Raw genomic sequence first — 20,501 nt, 5'->3', positions numbered from 1 at the left:
CTAACACCACCTCTCTCCTCCAGCCCATGGACCAGCAAGTGATATCGAACTTCAAGAAGCTGTATACAAAACATCTTTTCAAGAGATGTTTCGACATCACCGATACCACAAACCTCACCTTGCGTGAATTTTGGAAGGAGCATTTCGATGTCATGATATGCATCCGACTCATTGATCAAGCTTAGCAGGAGGTTTCGAGGCGAACCTTGAATTCTTCGTGGAGGAAACTCTGGCCTGATGCCATATCCACCTGAGACTTCCGAGGGATTCAACATGGGCGAAGCCGATGCAGATTCAGAAACAGTTGACGATCCTGAAACTCTTTTGCAACCAGATCTTGACGAGATCGTTGCACTCGGCAAGTCCATGGGGCTCCAAGAGGAGCTTACGACGGATGACCTGAAGGAGTTGGAGGCCATGCAACATAACATCGTTCAAGAAGAGTTCTCTAGCAGTTGCGAGGAGGAGGAAGAGGACCCTATGACAACGGCTCTAGCTGCTTTTCATAAAGTCCAATCATTTGTAGAAAAGAGACACCCCGAAAAGGCTTACACAGGTCGTATGCTTGCGCAGTTCGATGACGTTTGCCTGAGTCGTTTCAGGATCATTTTGAAAAGCAGGCAGAAGCAATCTTCCTTGGATACTTATTTTTTAAAGGGGCCTTTAGTAGTAAGCAAACAGGAAGGTCCAAGTGATACGAAAAATCAGAAATTTGAAAGTGGTGAAGAAATTGAAATAAAAAAAAAAAAAAACGTAGTAAAGTAAAAAAGTAAAAAACAAAATGTAAAAATCAGAAAAAGGCAAAAAAAAAAAAAAGAAATTTAATTTTAAGTTTTTTGTAAAGTTAAAAAAAAAGAAATTTAATTTTAAGTTTTTTGTAGTTAAGTGTTAATATTTTCTGCCATTTGTTAATGTGTTTCATAAAGTTTAGTGTTTATGTTTTCTGCCATTTGTCCTCCTCCTCTGTTGCCACTTTCGGACATTGCCTCACTTGAAAGGTAAGGTTCCACATTTTACTATATATGTATATATACATATATATATATATATATATATATATATATATATATATATATATATATATATTATATAATATATATATATATAATATATATATATATATATATATATATATATATATATATATATATTATATTATATATATATATATAATATATATATATATACATTATATATATAATATATATATATATATATATATATATATATATATATATATATATATATATCTATATATATATATCTATATATATATATATATCTATCATATATATATCTATATATATATATATCTATATTATTATATCTATATATATATCTATATATATATCTATACGTATATATATATATATATATATATATATATATATATATATATATATATATATATATAGTATATACACACATACAAATACACACACACACACACACACACACACACACACACATATATATATATATATATATATATATATATATATATATATATATATTATAATATATATACACAAATACATATATATAAAATAGATAAAACCTCCATTTGATTTTACAAAGTTAACAATGAATAGGTTTCATCTTTACCTTAGGTTGTCTCTTTTTGTCTCTTTTGTAAAACTGACTGAGCCAGAGACATTACCCACATAATGTTTTCATAATTTTCAGATAAGGTTTTCAGCCCTCCATTCTTCTGTCATAAACTGACAGGGGGCCAATAAAGATTGACTTTATCTAGCAGAATTACAGATCTAATGTCTAATACTCTTAATATAAGCCACAAATTCCTTACAGTCCTGTCAAACCTCTGTATTAATAAAACACCCTCACCTTTATAACTTTTGGAGTAAACTCCTGGTCAATACACAGAAATATTGCAAGATTCTTCAAAACCTTTTCATTGGGACTCTTTTCTCGTTCAATGCATAGTTCTAGAAGTTTCGTTAGATCTTCTGCTGCTAGCCTCTAGAAAGAAAGAATTACAAGATAAATATTATGGAACAGAACCAATTAGATGCACTAATTAAAATAGTGCTACTACATGTGATTTTCCTGAAAAGTATGGATTTCATCTTGGACAAATAACCCATGAAACTCATGTACTGCAATCGAAGATTACCCCCTTAACATGTAAAACAAAGCCTTTAATGTTTCAATAATGATCATGTTAACAACCTTTTTCAGTGTTTAAACAAGAACCAAACCAGTAAAAGAGAATTAAATATAGAAGCTACTTCTCAAAGTAATGTCTGCCAAAGTAATGTCTGCAAAAGTAAATTTCTGGGCTCAGCCGTGTCGCTCCGTGAAATGTGTCCTCTTTAGCACTATTTCTAGTAAAATATTGCTATGATACCAGAGAACTGCTAAATTGGACATGTCAGAAGTCTCTGACTCGCTCACCTAAATAAAAGGTGTCGGTATAGAACTGGGGCGAGTGTTAAACACTACCACAGCAACCCCTCCAATTAGCCTTTTCCTCATCAAAAGACCCTGAAAACGGGGAGCCGACCTATAGGTCACACCCAGCTACCCTGTTGAAGGGGACTGCGGCGGCATTCTTATCGATAGCCTCCCAGCGTTACACACTTGTTTATAGCTATCTGTTCTTTTTATTGGTTTCTTTATTCTTTTTCGTCTAACCAACAGGTCTCCTCACAGTATTCAGTGTCGCCCGCTTTTAACCCGGTCTATGAGAGTCGGGCATTTCACCCCTTTACCAGAGTCGCTAGGGGTGGCAGGGCTAGAGGATCCTTTCGCCAGCGCGGAGGAGCCAGAGCCCAAGGGCGAGCTAGAGGTGCAAGGTCAGGCAGAGGATCCCGGCCTTCATCATCTCAATGAAGTTTCTCAGGTAGGAGGCAGGCTGTACCTCTTTCATCATCGTTGGGGGTTCAGCAGTTGGGCAAAAACCATAGTATCCAGAGGCCTAGGCTGGAGTTGGATCAAAGGTCCTCCTCCACCCATCACCTTCTATCAGGAACCAACGCAGGAATTGATGGATTACTCCAAGGACCTTCTCCAGAAGGGAGCAATCTCCAGGACGAAGAACTTGAAATTTCAGGGTCGTCTATTCAGTGTCCCAAGAAAGGGACCGACAAAGAAGGGTGATCTTAGACTTGTCCCGTCTAAACTTGTACATTCGTTGCGACAAGTTCAAAATGCTGACCATCTCTCAGGTGCGGACCTTCTTACGTCCCCGTGGGGCCGTCACCACCTCTATAGATCTTACAGACGCCTACTATCATGTCCCGATAGCTCGGCACTTCCGACCATTCCTCGGCTTCAAACTAGGGAAAGAAGCCTACTCCTTCAAAGTAATTGCCCTTCGTCTAAATATAGCACCAAGGGTTTTCACGAAACTGGCGGAGGCAGTGGTGCAGGAGCTAAGGCTCTCAGGGTATATGGTGGTGGCGTACCTAGACGATTGGCTAATCTGGGAGATGGACAAAGGCAAATGTATGAAAGCCACGGACAAGGTCATGTCTTTCCTGGAATATTTAGGGTTCAAGATCAACAGGACCAAGTCCCGGTTGACTCCGGAGTCCAAGTTCCAGTGGCTAGGGATTCATTGGGACTTGGATTCTCACTCCTTTCCATTCCAGCAGGAAAGAGAAAGGAGATTGCCAAGGCAACAAGTCAATTCTTAAAGTGCAAAGAGACTTCGAGAAGGAATCAGGAGAGGATCCTAGGCTCGCTCCAGTTTGCCTCAGTCACGGACGTTCTGTTGAAAGCCAAACTCAAGGACATCAATCGAGTTTGGCGTTCGAAGGCAAATGCCAAGTGTCGGACAAGTTCGCCCGGATACCTCTGATTCTCAGAAAACGCCTGCGCCCATGGACAAAGGCCGCCAACCTAGCCAAGGAGTTACCGTTGCAGTTTCCTCCCCCGTCCCTAGTGGTGCCAATACCGGACGCATCGCTGACAGGTTGGGAGGTTATTCACAGCGCGGAGAAGGTTCAGGGAACTTGGTCACCTCACTTCCAAACACTTCACATCAACATTCTGGAAGCTATGGCAGTGTTTCTGACTTTAAAAAAGCTCCGTCCTCTAAAGAAGACTCATATCAGGTTGGTCCTCGACAGTGCAGTAGTAGTACACTGTATAAACAGAGGTGGTTCAAAGTCAAGTCATGTGAACCACGTGATGATAGCAATCTTTTCTCTAGCAGCCAAGAACACCTGGCATCTGTCGGCTACTCACCTGGCAGGAGTCCACAATGTAGTGGCAGACGCCCTGTCTCGGTCGGTTCCCTCTGGAATCAGAATGGTCACTGGACCAAGAATCCTTCGAGAGGGTTTTTGCCAAAGAGTACCAGGTCTAGAATAGATCTGTTTGCCACAGAGGCAAACCACAAGCTGCCTTGTTACGTAGCCCCCAATCTGGACCCTCTGGCATACGCTACGGACGCCCTGAGCATAGATTGGAACCAGTGGACGAAGATCTATTTATTCCTCCAGTGAACCTTCTCCTGAAGGTGCTGCACAAGTTGAGATCCTTCGAAGGTCAGGCGGCTCTCATAGCCCCTCACTGGCCCAAGAAGCAACTGGTTTCCCCCTTCTCCTGGAAACTAGGTCTCGCCCTCACCCACCTCTCTCCCGGACTTGAGACTATCGCAACAAGTTCAAACGAGGACTGTGTTCGATTCCTCAGGTCTTCACAAAACCCTAACTTTATGGATTTCATGAAGTTTGCAGGTAAGAGAGTAGGCGACATTGATCCACAGAACATGTTGTTCTTGGAGTCAGATAAGAGAGAGTCTACGCTTCGCCAGTATGACTCAGCAGTTAAGAAATTGTCTTCGTTCCTCAGAGAATCAAATATCAAAGTAATGACATTGAACGTGGCCATAACCTTCTTCAGGTCTTTGTTTGAACAAGGCTTGGCAGCTGCAACAATAACAACCACTAAGTCAGCTCTGAAAAAGATTTTTCTTCTCGGGTTTGGTATCAATCTAACCGAGTCTTATTTCACCTCTATCCCAAGGGCATGTGCACGTCTACGGCCCATTCACAGACCGTCGTCAGTGTCATGGTTTCTTAATGATGTTCTTAGGTTAGCCTCGGAAACAGACAACTTCAAATGTGATTACCAAACCATTTTGCGTAAAACTCTGTTCTTATTGAGTCTAGCTTCAGGTGCCAGAATATCAGAGCTGTCATCTTTATCTAGAGATGAAGCGCATATTGAGTTCCTTTCCTCGGGGGACGTGTTGCTTTCGCCAAATATGACAATTTGTCGTAAATTGCATTTTTCCTAACTATACAAACCTGAGGTCCTTTAACAATAGGAAGGTAACTAGCGGCAGCTGGGACGGTCGTAAGCTTCGAACAAGGGGAGAACGGTAGTTAACTGCTTGTCCGATCGTGCGCGGCGCCGCGCGTCGCCGGCGGTGAAGAATCACTTTTGCTTTAGGCCCATGCAAAAAAGTTGCAGAGTGAGGGGTGGTATGAGGTGGGACTATATGTAAAGGACCTCAGGTTTGTATAGTTAGGAAAAATGCAATTTTCGACAAATTGTCATTTGTTCCGATACGTAATACAAACCCTCGGTCCTTTAACAATAGGAAGACTCACTTCTTGGTGGGTGGAATCCGAGTCTTTTTGGTGAACAGACTGGTGTTCGTCCAACCTTGGAATGCCCTCCCTGGTTGGTCGTAAAGAGTAAGGGAGGGATCCAAACCTCTGTCCGATTGATCGGGGTGTGCACCGCAGGATCAATGGTCCGACCTCTGAGCCAAGTACTAAGAGAGAGGCAAGCGTATCTCTTCGTACCAGCATTGTAAGAACTTGTTCCTGTACAGGAGCCAACATAAAGTTATGGGTTTGTCTCAAGTAGGCATCCACTCCTTCCCCCTTGGTTGGAGGAGTGGAGGATATTTTGCTTCTATCCCTAACTAAAGGGATAGATTGGGGCTCGGTCGAGTAGCTTACCTGCATCGAATTCCTTTCCAGCATGGTGACGACCGTGACCCTCTGCCCACAGGTAGAGAGAGAGAAATGGAGAAGAGAAGCCATCGCACTCTCATTCACCATATCATTCCTACAGTCACACCAGGAATCGATGCTGTTCTGGCCTGCTCTGGGTGCTGGGTAAGCTACACGTGTTGAGCAGCCCCACCACGGTCCCAAGGAAAAAGTATCCAAGGACTTGTGGGCAATATCCCGAAGGTAGAAGGACGTGAAGGTAGTCTGGTTGGCCCAGACACCTGCCTTCAGGACCTGCGCCAACGGAGAAGTTCTTACGGAACGCCAAAGAGGGGTGGGTCCAATACCTCTGACTTCGTGGGCTCTCGGTCGGAGCGTACGGATGTCGTCACTACCATCAGCCTCGTACGCTCTCCTGATCACCTCACGCAGCAGAAAGAAAGTGTTCTTGGATACTTCTTTCTTGGTAACCCCAGTGCTAACGAAGAGGCGTCGACACTCAGGCCTGAGGTGTCGAGTTTTCTTCAGATAGCCCGTAGCGCCCTCACGGGACAAAGCAGCATCTCATCCGTATCGTTGTCGGTGAAATCCATTAGGGAGGGGATCGTGAAAGACTCGAACCTGTCGTCAGGGATCGACGGATTCTGAGTCTTAGCTACGAAATTCGGGATGAAATCGAGCGTCACAGATCCCCAGCCCCTAGAATGTTTTACATTGAAGGACAGACCATAAAGTTCCCCTACTCTCTTCGCCGATGCCAGGGCCAGCAAGAAGAGGGTCTTGAGGGTCAGATCCCTGTCTGACGACTCTCGGAGTGGCTCGAATGGTCTTCGAGTTAAACTCCTAAGGACGAGAGTCACATCCCACTCAGGGGGCCTGAGTTCCCTGGGTGGGCAAGACCTTTCGAAGCTCCTCATAAGCAAGGAGATCTCGAACGAGTTCGAGATGTCCAGTCCCCTCAGTTTTAGGACGAGCGCCAGTGCTGCTCTATATCCTTTAACTGTGGGTACTGAGAGGAGCTTCTCTCGGCGAAGAAACACGAGGAAATCCGCTACCTGCTGAAGAGTGGCTCTGAGAGGAGATAGACCCCGTCTACGACACCAACCACAGAAGACGGCCCACTTCCCCTGGTACACAGCTGCAGAGGACTGTCTGACGTGTCCAGCCATCTCTGTTGCTGTGCTGCGAGAAAAGCCTCTCGTTCGCAAGAGATGGTGGGGATAACAGCCAGCCGTGAAGTTGTAGGGACTGGAACTGCTCGGTGGTACCGCTCTACTCGTGTGGCTGGGCTAGAAGGTTGTGCCAGTGGGGCCATCTCTCTCGGTTCTTCCGCAAGAAGAGCCAGCAGGTCCGGATACCAAACGGCTTGAGGTCGTTTGGGAGCCACCAGGATCATCCTGAGATTGGGAGTGACCAGCGCTCGGCTGATCACTTTCCGAATCAGACAAAAAGGAGGAAAGGCGTAGACGAAGAGGTTGTCCCAGGGGTGTTGAAGAGCGTCCTCTGCAGCTGCCCATGGGTCCGGGTGGCGAACAGTTCTATGACCGGACGCCCCCACAGGTTGAAGAGCCTTTCCGCCACTTCTGGGTGTAGGGACCACTCGGTCCCTATTACCTGATCCCGACGGCTGAGCTTGTCTGCTACTACATTCCTTTTGCCTGGAATGTAGTGTGCTGACAGCTCTATCGAGTGAGCCGTGGCCCACTCGTGCACCTGCACAGTCAACTGGTGTAGCGGGAGAGACACTAGGTCCCCCCTGCTTGTTGACGTATGCCACTACTGTGGTGTTGTCGCACATCAACACCACCGAGTGTCCCATCAAGCGGTCTTGGAACTCTTGGAGAGCGTAAAACGCCGCCTTGAGTTCTAGGACATTGATGTGAAGGTACTTGTCGTGATGGTCCCACACAACCTGCAGCCAGCAACTCCTCCATGGTGTGCGCCCCATCCCTCGGTCGATGCGTCTGAGAACAGCAGCATCTCCGGGGGGGAGTGCGTAGAGGCACCCCTCTTAAGAGGTTCCTGTCGTCGAGCCACCAGGCTAGGTCCTGCCTCACCTTCTCCGTGATGGACACGGGGAAGTAAGGTGGATCCTTTACCTGTGACCAACTCTCCTTAGTCTCCACTGGAGAGACCGCAGGTGAAGACGTCCGTGAGGAACTAACTTCTCGAGTGACGACAGGTGGCCAATCACGACTTGCCATTGCTGAGCTGCCTGTTCCTGCCGAGACAGGAACCGGCCGGCTGCCTCCCTGAATTTGCTGATCCTCAAGTCTGCGGGGCGGACTTGAGCTGCTACCGTATCGATCAGCATACCCAAGTACTTCATCTTCTGCTTGGGTTCGAGATCGGACTTCTCGTAGTTTATCACGATCCAAGATCGCGACGGACAAAACTTTAGAAGTCGATCCCTGTCCTGCAGCAACTGCGAGCGGGAGCTCGCCAGGACCAGCCAATCATCGAGATACCTCAGAAGACGTATCCCGTGCGAATGGGCCCAAGCAGACACCAGCGTGAACACTCTCGTGAACACCTGTGGGGCGGTTGAGAGACCGAAGCAAAAGTGCCCTGAATTGGTACACCGTCCCGTCGAAGATGAAGCGGTGGTACTTTCTGGAGGACTGATGGATGGGTATTTGAAAATACGCATCCTTCAGGTCCACTGAAAGCATGAAGTCTTCTCCCTCCCCGATGGAGTCCAGCACGGAACGTGCTGTCTCCATCTTGAACGAGTCTTGGCGAACAAATCGGTTTCAGGGGAGAGAGATCTATCACCCGGGCGCCAGCCCCCCGATGCCTTTTCCACTAAGAAAAGGCGGCTGTAAAAGCCCGGTGACCGCTCCACTACGCTTCTACAGCTCGTTTGGTCAGCATGGTCTTGATCTCCTGCCGAAGAGCGTCGTCCTTTGAGGATCCTAGAACATATGTCTGAAGATGGACCAGGTTGGAGTGAGGGTGGCCGAGATTCGAAGGGTAGTTAGATATCCCTCCCGAAGGAACGTCTACTATCCAGGTCTCGGCACCGTAGCGCTGCCAAAGTTGCCCAATGGCTCGCTAGGCACCCCCCACTTCCGGCAGCTGGTGAGGGGGAACGCCGTCCCTAGCGTTTCCCACCTCGCTTCGACTTCTTCCCCCAGCACCTCCTCGGGAAAGGAGGGCTGGGAGGAGGGCTGGTTACGGCCTCCTTTACCAGAAGTTGAAGCAGGAAGAGTCTTTCCTCGGGGCTTCGATGGAGCAGCCGTCTTAGCAGCCGAGGAAGCGCTAGCTAAACTCTTAGGCTTAGCCGCAGTTGTACGAGTTGCCCAGAAAACCTTCGTAACTGCCTGGTGAACCAGACGGTCACTGTCATCAGTGCGCCGTCTTTCCACCGCAGCGTCCACCATCTCTCCGGGTAAAGAGAGCGGAGGAACTCTTCATTGGTCCGTTTACGGAGTCCATTTACCGCCTCACGCCCGGCCCCCTTGGCTACTCGTGTAAGGACAGCGTCCCTAGACGGAGAACCAAGTTGGCCCACAGGTTTGCCGTCTGATGGGCGAGGTAGGAGATGGCCCTACCTCCGACTGGCACAGTCTCCTGAAGTCGGGGTCGTCTTCGAGGGCAGCGCCCCCGGAGTCGGCCGCGACCTTGGATACTGTGAGGGACCACAGATCCAACCAAGAGACTGCCTGGAAAGCCGCCATAGCGGTAGCTTCCAGGCCCAGTGCCTCCTGCTGCGAGTAACCACAAGTTTCTCGACAGGAGCTGCTGCAGGGACACACCTGGAGTTAGCCTAGCTAGCTCCGGGTTAACCTGTTTCTTTGGGCGGTATTGGATCCACTGATGGCACGTAGAACTTCCGTTGTCGCTGCAGAGGAGGAGGAAGTAGCTTGGAAGACCGTCCTGACTTAAGTGAGTCCTCTCGTCCTGAGACGAATTCTCCACCTGGTCAAGGACTGAGTCTGCAAGCTCAGATCGCGGCAGTCCCCACCGTCATTTTGGGTTCCCTCTTCGGCCCCAAAATGACTCGAGCCGGGACGTGGGCGGGCTCAGATGGTGGTAGCGGCGATCCTTCCCCCTACCCGGTCGTTGTGCTGACGAATCAGCGCAATAACCTGGGCAAAGTTCCTCTGGATCTCTCGGGAGTCACAGCGTCCTGAGGAGTAGGACCGTCCAGTCCCTCCAACAGGAGCAGCTCTCGAGACCCTCCTCCTTCAGAACGGAGGAACAGCAACAGACCCCTGACGGTCGTCTCCAACCACTTGCTGCGTACGACTGGCTGGTCCTAAGACCATGCCTGGTGCGTGCGGCATCGTGACGGGATCGTGAGCGGCGCACCTCTCACGATCACTCCTAGCTACCTCGCTCTTCCCGGTGTAGCCCGAGGAAGTTGAAGGTATAGGAGAGGACAGACCTGACGCTCAGCTCGCTGGCAGGACCAGCGTACGTGGGGGGCTGCAGCCGATCACCAACCCGCGGTGGGGATCGATCTGCAGGCCTGGCCGTGCCGCTCACCTGTGGCGAGCGGCTCGACTGAGCACGTCGACCCCGGTCCCGTGCGTCAGACGAGCTGCTGCTGGCCACCGTCTCCGTACCGGTCCCTGTGGGAGCGGCGTCAGGTGATCTACAGAGCTCGCTTTCGCGGTGAGACCGGTGAGCGTCCTCACGGCACGTCAAACCGCTGGTACCAGCCGAAGCTGGTGCCGTTGGTACGAGGGACCTCTTCCCAGCCTCAACGCCCGTGGCCGGTCAGGACCGTCACGTCACCCGAGGTACCGGCTGGTCGCTACGATAGCGGCCGCTGGCCTGGCGAGAGTCACTTGCGCGACTCTCGACAGTCTTCTGCTCCGTGCCTCGGTCATGACGGTGAGCAAGCTCAGGCGTCTTGACTTTTAGCTGCTGACGGTCGCCCGAAGGAGACCGTACACTCGGACCTTCTCGCGAACGAGAAGTCGAGCCGGTACCTGGCTTAGCAGCAGTGCTACCAAGACCAGGCACGGATGTACCAGCAGTAGCCAGCACATCCTTGGTCCCCGTCTTCTTCTTCTTCTCAGAAGAGGAGACGGGCCCTGTTCCCGAGGGAACAGGAGGACCAGCAGAAGCACCCCCCCGTCACGCCAGAGCGAGACGGGCCCTTCGAAGGTCCCGCAGGAGCCTTACTTAGGGGGGAGGAAGCATTTCCTTCTTCTTCTTCGGCTTGGAAGCCTTAGAAGTCGAAGGGGGAGAGGCGGCAGCAGACGACGAAGAAGACGATGAAGACGACGACGACACCTTCCTCTTCTTCTTCCTCTTCTTCGTCAGCTCTCTCAGGACGGACGTCAGGTCTTCCATCCACGGAAAAGTCGGGCCAATTGCCGAAGCAACACGACTGATCCTGTCCGGAAAGACCTGAGACCGGTGCAGCACCTCCATGACGAGACGCGACGTGGGCAGGGGCAGGCACGGCAGGAGCGGCAGGGACATCAACAGCAGGAGCCAGCACCATCAGGACCAGCACCAGCAGGACCAGCACAGCAGGACCAGCAGCAGCAGGACCAGCACCAGCAGACCAGCACCAGCAGGACCAGCACCAGCAGCAACATCAGCATAAGCGTCCCGCACCGCGCGCTTCGTAGGAGCGGCGCGAGCGGCTGGGCCAGCAACACTAGCTGCAGGTACGGCAGGTACGGCAGCATAGTCCGGCGTCACAGGCATCTCCAATTCAGCCAAACTCATCATTGGGACGGGCGGCAGATCCAGGGTGCGAACTTTTGGGACAGCGAAAGTCGGGAGTCGCAGCACATAGAAACCAGGTGGCGGCGGCACGCCCCTCTTAGGTACGGCAGCAATCGGCTTTTGGATTGATGCCGTGGGAGGTCACCGACGCAATGTGTTGCGTGTAAACCACATGAGGAGGGGCTGCGTTACGCTGGTGTGGACACTGTATTAGTCGTTGTTGTGACTACACCATGAGTTACAACTGCCGACCCCCGCCAGACGTTGAATCAAGCCCTGGATACTGGGGGGCGCCCTGCAGTCCCAACGACGCCCACACCTGTCCAAGGTCGTCACTCACAGAAGGCACACCTGAGGGAGGAAACAGTCGGGTCAGTTAGAGGGGCACCCTCACGCCTGGGGGAGGACGAACCCCACCCAGAGCGGACGGAAGACCCCACCCCGAGTACAATTGAACATCCGGGTATCGGGCCCCCTCCTCCACACTCGACGGATCGAGTGAGGAGGACTCCGAAACCCCCCCCCCCCGCAGGGGAAGGCGCAAATCGTGGGGGCTGAGCTGGAGGTAGGAAGGATGACGAGGTATCCGTCACCAAAGGAGTCGCTGGAGAGCTTTCCGACGACTCCTTGGTCGATCTACGCCTCTTCCTACCCTCGTACAGCACCCACTGCGCTCGGACCATTCACAAACATTATACATGGTTCGGTTCGGGAGCATTCTCGCCCCCGCCCACACCGATAACATAATTCATGTGGATCAATGTCAGGATATGAGCGGAATCCGCCGCATTTACGCCCTCCAGCCCGGGGCCACACTCTACGGGCAGCTGGTGGGCGCGGCGAAAGCTCTTCTTGATCCATAATTAATTCAATTCACTTCACAATGAAAAATGAAAAAAAAAGAGTACTTACAATTTCATTCAAGACCAAACAAACAAACCAGTCAGAAGAAATTGTAAACATCCAAAGCACACGACGAAATAGCGTGCAGAGCGATGACGAACACGTCCTGTCACACCACGGCCGAAAGCAAAAGTGATTTTCACCGCCCGGGGGCGCGCGGCGCGCTTGCTCACGATCGGACAAGCAGTTAAACTACGTTCTCCCTTGTTCGAAGCTTACGACCGTCCCAGCTGCCGCTAGTTACCTTCCTATTGTTAAAGGACCGAGGGTTTGTATTACGTATCGGAACAAAAGCAATTTCTAGCTAAGAATGAAGACCCCTTGATGAGGTGGTCTCCATGGAAGATTGTCCCGCTTCCGCAGGATCCATCGTTATGTCCTGTTAAAACTCTTAAGGACTATTTATCTAGGACGTCTACCTATTCCGAAGGCCCCCCTTTTCATTAGAAAAGATGGTGGTACACTATCTCTAAAAGGCATTAGGCAGCAGATTTTATATTTTATCAAGAAAGCCAGCCCAGGGTCATTTCCCAAGGTGCATGACATTCGGGCAATAGCAACTTCTGTTAACTTCTTCAAATATATGGACTTTGATGATCTGAAGAAGTATCTGGTTGGAAGTCACCCTTGGTTTTCAAAAAGCACTACCTTAAGTCTTTAGAGGATCTTAAATATCATGCAATAGCTGCAGGAAGGCCAGTGTCTCCTACTGCTACATCATTATAGTACCGTCCTTGTGTCATATGAATCTTTTCAATTATGCCAGCCTCATTAACATTTTACCTACCTCAGCAAATGCCTTAGCTATTAGAATAAGTGTATAATAGTGTATAGTTTTACGTACATACAAATTATCTGTAATTATTTTATTATGTATGTGCCTTGTTGCAAATGTTGCCACATGTTTTGGATATATAGTATATTTTGTAAATAAATTGTATTTTTTCCAATTCTAAACTATTTTATTATTTCCTTTGATTTCATTAATATGATTTTTCCTTTCAGGATAGTATAGCTTGGTGTTTCTCTGGTACAATTTCACGGAGCGACACGGCTGAGCCCAGAAAAGGGATTTTGACGTAGGAAAAATCTATTTCTGGGCGAGGAAGCCGTGTCGCCCATGAAACCCTCCCCTCCCTTTTTTTCCTTTTTTCCCCCCCTTGCTGTGCACCAAGCTTCTATGCTATCGATAAGTATGACGCCGCAGTCCCCTTCAACAGGGTAGCTGGGTGTGACCTATAGGTCGGCTCCCCGTTTTCAGGGTCTTTTGATGAGGAAAAGGCTAATTGGAGGGGTTGCTGTGGTAGTGTTTAACACTCGCCCCAGTTCTATACCGACACCTTTTATTTAGGTGAGCGAGTCAGAGACTTCTGACATGTCCAATTTAGCAGTTCTCTGGTATCATATCAATATTTTACTAGAAATAGTGCTAAAGAGGACACATTTCACTGGGCGACACGGCTTCCTCGCCAGAAATAGATTTTTCCTACGTCAAAATCCCTTTTTTGAACAATGCATAACAACAGATACTAGTTTTTTTTCTATTGATAGAGACTATCATCAGAGCTGATATACTTCTCAGGGTGTGTGGCAGAAAGTCATATGACACCTCACAAAAAGACTAACTTTACACATCTAGTGGTCACTTTCGCTTATAGTACTACATATATTTAGTTTTTTTCTACATGAAGTTGAAAGGAAAAGGCCATTTAATGTCCTTAACTACCCTGGTCTGAAGGAAAAAAGAAATAGATAGGGGAGGGAGAAGACCATCCTTTAAGGCAACTTATCACTGGCTTTTACAAGTTGTGGGAACCTGAGAAAAATGGAACACGATTAAAATGCCAAACTGAGTAATACATGGAATGATGAACTTTGGAAAGTATAGGTCGAAACTCTTTTGGCCATTTTGAACAGGCAAAACACACAAGATAGAAACTACTGCCTTTAAGTCTATACAATTAAAAAATATATATATTCAAAATAAAAGGCTTTCATAAAAGGGCTGTAAAAGTTCAACATAATGAACACAACTATAGAATTAAAATGTGCCACACTGAAATAAGCCATTTCTTAGAATTTGTAGTCTCAAACGCAACTGAAGCATCTCAAAATCCCAAAATTTTGGAGAAATGACATTTCATTGTCACCAAACAACACTAGACTTAGACAGAGGGTAGAATCTGCACCCTGGAAGACTTGAGCATTACTAAATTATGGGATTCACTTCAGATACACGTTCAAAGACAAAGGCCTACATGAGACTATGGGCAGATAAATAGAGTGGTGGAATGTGACAGTAGTGAGGAAGAGGATAAAGTCATTAACTAAAACAAGTCTGACAGGTGTAATGCCATTAATTAAAAAAATATCAAAAAATAAAACCAAAAAGAACAAATGTATTTATGTATAGCTCATATATACAACCATAATTAGGCAAGTTACTGATAATGTTTTTAGTAACTCTAAGAAAATTTTCAAATTACAAACTATACTAAATGGAAACTACAGACGATTATCTGATCAATGCTACAAGCATCAAAGTAATTTTACTAAAAATTACAAACTTTTAACAAGACTAACAAAAAATAAATTTCTACAAGGGTTCCTATTTACTTCTAAATAAAACTTACTTGCAACTGTTCAACCTTCTCTTTCTTGATGCTATCCATTAAAGGTTTTATCACAGGACTGAGTTTCTCTGGCAAAACTCTGAAGCGTACTATGGCACCCGCAATTATGGCCTGAGTACTGAAGAAATTCAAAATGCTCTTTTAAAATTAAACAGAAAAATGGAATTCATACATTTATATAGTAATCAAATTTGGATATGCCTGTGACTATAAAGCCTTGAATCCAAATTAACAAATGAGGAAACCCCAACTCTAGAAGTGAGATTTTAAAGTATGCATGAGTCAGGAGATGCTAAGTTCAACCACTCGGCCATGAAGAAGAATAGATGTATGCCAGCTTAATATATATAGGAAGGTACATTATGGGTTAACCTGTTGAATTGAGATATAATTTGCTAAAGCTTGAACAGACCATTTTTGCCATCGTACAATAGTTTTAGAATTTTTGCCTATTGCAAAGTCACCAAGACACCATAAATATGAAGAGCATATAACTTAAATACTAAGTCCATACTGACAAAATACAATTATACCCATTAAATAGCTTTACTGGATTACAAAGGAAAGTTTACAGTAACAAAATGTCTGACTGACTGGAAGAATAAACAATCGCAATGAATTATTGCTACTTTAAAATCTAAAGGAAAATTAATAGTATCCATATTCAAAATAATACAAATGAATGATGCTGAAATTAAATGTGTCCCATTTAGCTCTTCAAGAGAACAATAACATCACAAAAAGATAACTAGTGTTGAAATTTCAAAATATGATATATTCAAAAGATGCAGATCAGAAAATAGGACTTTTTTTTAATAGAAGAAAAACTTACGTTGTAGCTAAACTAATTTGATCTGTTGAGGTTTGAGAGACATTGTTTTGTATTGCCTTGCGACGCTCTTCAAGGGTGGTGTAAACCTTTGGCCTTAAACGACCACCACTAAAAAGTGTCAGCGCAACAGGACCACTGAGATTCTGGATCTGCAAGTAAAAAGCAAATTCTTGAAAAATGAAAGTATTAAAAAACAAACTAATTTTTTTTACATTTAAACAAATGAAGTAAATATTTGGGTCAAAGGTAAAAGGTTTTCAATTCTGTAAGTACCAAAGAAATTGGAAGACTTTTTGGGAAGAATTAACTAAACGTACTGCTGAGATATATATATATGGTTGGAGTAACTGGGGAACATTGTAATGCAAGTAAAGATGTTGCAGAGAGAAGTGGTCAGAACCTAGAAAATATATTGAGATCTCTAATATTGTGATGGTTTGAATGTGTGACAAGTTGAGAGGTACCGTCAATGAAGCGGCAACAGGCATGGAAGCTATGGAAAAGCTGCTGCTGCTACTACTACTACTACTACTACTACTACTACTACCAACCAAAGTACAACTTTGTATATCACAAGTCTGTCAGCACTCCCTAAAGAGGAGAAAGGCCTACATGAATGATAATACAGCATATAAAAACAACGATGATGATGCAGCACTGCTTTTTAGTAAAGTAAAATTTGTCTTACATATACGCATATACGCACTACAGTTATTGAAGGAAATTCTGTTAAAAACTAAGATTTTTTTATACAAGTCATGTAAGAACAGAAGCATAATATCTCAACATTTGCTGACTTATCTTCATTATTAATAGATATATTTTTTGCTATAAGACTTTAATACATGGAAGGGCACTGTGTCATGACAAGGAAAATTATGTATAGTTTTATGAAATCAGAACAAAATAACAGAAACAGATTATCAATGGCTCAAAATGCCTAAAAATTTAAAGAATTTCCAAATTTACACAAAATTAGTATCAAAGCACAGAGATAAATGTTGGAATAAAAACACATAGTTCAAACTCCATACAATGTATTCCCTAAATGGTTGTGTAATAATATCTTGTAGTACAGGCAGTCCCTGGGTTACGACAGGTTCAGTTTACGACGTTTCGAGGTTAAGGCGCTTTTCAATTATATTCATTAGAAATTATTTCCAGGGTTACGACGCCTGCAACGCTGATTTGGCAGAAGAAATATGACCCCAAAAATGTAAAATAATCAATACTTGAAGGTTTATTGATGAAAAATGCAATAAGAATGCAGTTTACAGAGTTTTTAGTGCACCCAAAGCATTAAAAGTAAGGTTTTCTTTGGATTTTTTACTATGTTCCAGCTTACAACGATTTTCGGCTTACGGAACCCCCGTCGTAACCCGGGGACTGCCTGTATATTATAATAAGAAAATTATAAGAAAACATATACAACTCAATGTAATAAAAAAAGTTGCATATTGATTTCCATCACCGACATCCATTTTTGTTCTGAACATCAATTTGTATGGCTATTTCAATTGTTTATACAACAAATTAACAATCAATAAACCTCTTTCAAATTTTTATACCACAAATTATCAATCAATAAGGCTCTTTCAATTTTTAACACAACAAATTAACAATCAATATGGGTCATTCAATTTTGTATATAAAAAATTAACAATAAGGGTCTTTAAATTTTTAGAGAACAAAGTTGAAGAGACTACTAATAATTCATGAAATTACAGGTTTTCTAAACTACTGACAAAATATGACAATTTGTCGAAAATTGCATTTTTCCTAACTATACAAACCTGAGGTCCTTTAACAATAGGAAGTAGCTAGCGGCAGCTGGAACGGTCGTAAGCTTCGAACAAGGGGAGAACGGTAGTTAACTGCTTGTCCGATCGCCGCGCGACTAGGAGGTAAACAAATCACTTTTGCTTTTGGCCCATGCAAAATACGCAGAGTGAGGGGTGGCATGAGGAGGGACTATATGTAAAGGACCTCAGGTTTGTATAGTTAGGAAAAATGCAATTTTCGACAAATTGTCATTTGTTCCGATACGTAATACAAACCTTCGGTCCTTTAACTATAGGAAGACTCACTTCTTGGTGGGAGGAATCTGAGTCTTTGATGAACAGACTGGTGTTCGTCCATCCCTGGAATGCCTCCCTGGTTGTAAGAGCGAGGGAGGGATCCAAGCCTCTGTCCGATTGATCGGGGTGTGCACCGCAGGATCAATGGTCAGACCTCTGGGCCGAGTACTAAGAGAGAGGCAAGCGTATCTCTTCGTACCAGCATTGTAAGAACTTGTTCCTGTACAGGAGCAAATATAAAGTCATGGGTTTGTCTCATGTAGGCATCCACTTCCTCCCCCTTGTAGGAGAAAGTGGTGGATATACGCTCCTATCCCTAGTTAAAGGGATAGGATGGAGCTCAGTCGAGTAGCTTACCTGCATCTGACTCCCTTCCAGCGTGGTGACGACCGTATCCCTCTGCCCACAGGTAGAGGTAGAGAAAGATGGTGAAGAGAAGCCAGTCACACTCTCATTCGCACATTCATTCTCCAGTCATACCAGGAATCGATGCTGTTCTGCCTGCTCGGGTGCTGGGTAAGCTTACACAACGTGTTGAGCAGCCACCACAGGTCCCAAGGAAAAAAGTATCAAGGACTTGTGGGCAATATCCCGAAGGTAGAAGGACGTGAAGGTGGTCTGGTTGGCCCAGACACCTGCCTTCAGGACCTGCGCCACGGAGAAGTTCTTACGGAACGCTCAGGAGGGTCCGATACCTCTGACTTCGTGGGCTCTCGGTCGGAGCGTACGGATGTCGTCGCTACCATCAGCCTCGTACGCTCTCCTGATCACCTCACGTAGCCAGAAAGAAAGCGTGTTTCTTGGAAACTTCTTTCTTGGTAACCCCAGTGCTAACGAAGAGGCGTCGACACTCAGGCCTGAGGTGTCGAGTTCTCTTCAGATAGCGCCGTAGCGCCCTCACAGGACAAAGCAGCATCTCATCCGCATCGTTATCGGTGAAGTCCAGAAGGGAGGGGATCGTGAAAGACTCGAACCTGTCGTCAGGGATCGGCGGATTCTGAGTCTTGGCTACGAAGTTCGGGACGAAATCGAGCGTCACAGATCCCCAACCTCTGGTGTGTTTAACATCATAAGAAAGACCATGTAGTTCCCCTACTCTCTTCGCCGATGCCAGGGCCAGCAAGAAGAGGGTCTTGAGGGTCAGATCCCTGTCTGACGACTCTCGGAGTGGCTCGAAGGGTCTTCGAGTCAAACTCCTAAGGACGAGAGTCACATCCCACGCAGGGGGCCTGAGTTCCCTGGGTGGGCAAGACCTTTCGAAGCTCCACATTAGCAAGGAGATCTCGAACGAGTTCGAGATGTCCAGTCCCCTCAGTTTTAGGACAAGGGCCAGGGCGGCTCTATATCCTTTAACTGTGGGTACTGAGAGGACTTCTCTCGGCGAAGAAACACGAGGAAAATCCGCTACCTGCTGAAGAGTGGCTCTGAGAGGAGACAGACCCTGTCTACGACACCAACCAGAGAAGACGGGCCCCACTTCCCCTGGTACACAGCTGCAGAGGACTGTCGGACGTGTCCAGCCATCTCTGTTGCTGCGCTACAAGAAAAGCCTCTCGTTCGCAAGAGATGGTGGATAACAGCCAGCCGTGAAGTTGAAGGGACTGGACTGCTTGGTGGTACCGTTCTACGTGTGGCTGGGCTAGAAGGTTGTGCCAATTGGGTAGCTCTCTCGGTGCGTCCGCAAGAAGAACCAGCAGGTCCAGATACCAAACGGCTTGAGGTCGTTTGGGAGCCACCAGGATCATTCTGAGATTGGGAGTGACCAGCGCTCGACTGATCACTTACCGAATCAGACAGAAGGGAGGAAAGGCGTAGGCAAAGAGGTTGTCCCAGGGGTGTTGGAGAGCGTCCTCTGCAGCTGCCCATGGGTCCGGCACGGCTGAAAAGAAAACCTGAAGTTTTCTGTTGTGCCGGGTGGCGAACAGGTCTACGACCGGTCGCCCCCACAGGTTGAAGAGCCTTTCCGCCACGTCTTGGTGTAGAGACCATTCGGTCCCTATCACCTGATCCCGACGGCTGAGCTTGTCCGCTACTACATTCCTCTTGCCTGGAATGTAGCGTGCTGACAGCTCTATCGAGTGAGCCGTGGCCCACTCGTGCGCCTGCACCGTCAACTGATGAAGCGGAAGAGACACTAGCCCCCCCTGCTTGTTGACATATGCCACTACTGTGGTGTTGTCGCACATCAACACCACTGAGTGTCCCACCAAGCGGTCCTGAAATTCTCGGAGAGCGTTGAATGCCGCCTTGAGTTCCAGGACATTGATGTGAAGGTGCTTTTTTCGTGATGGTCCCACACACCTGCAGTCAGCAACTCCTCCAGGTGTGCGCCCCATCCCTCGGTCGATGCGTCTGAGAACAGAAGCATCTCCGGGGGGGGAGTGCGTATGGGCACTCCTCTTAAGAGGTTCTTGTCGTCGAGCCA

General features: G+C 46.7%; 1 protein-coding gene across 1 annotated transcript in view; it reads right to left on the bottom strand.

Annotated features, from left to right (window-relative positions):
- Positions 1–20,501, bottom strand: part of LOC135226397 (TATA-binding protein-associated factor 172-like) — a 165,766-nt gene that overhangs the window by 52,096 nt on the left and 93,169 nt on the right. The window contains 3 exon segments of the mRNA XM_064265884.1: positions 1,849–1,983; positions 15,167–15,284; positions 15,999–16,147. Of these exon segments, the coding sequence (XP_064121954.1) occupies positions 1,849–1,983; positions 15,167–15,284; positions 15,999–16,147 (402 nt within the window).

Source organism: Macrobrachium nipponense, chromosome 14, assembly GCF_015104395.2.
Source record: "Macrobrachium nipponense isolate FS-2020 chromosome 14, ASM1510439v2, whole genome shotgun sequence".
Lineage (NCBI taxonomy): Eukaryota > Metazoa > Arthropoda > Malacostraca > Decapoda > Palaemonidae > Macrobrachium > Macrobrachium nipponense.
The sequence above is the reverse complement of the archived record's forward strand: the minus strand, read 5'-3'. Positions and strand labels throughout refer to the sequence as shown.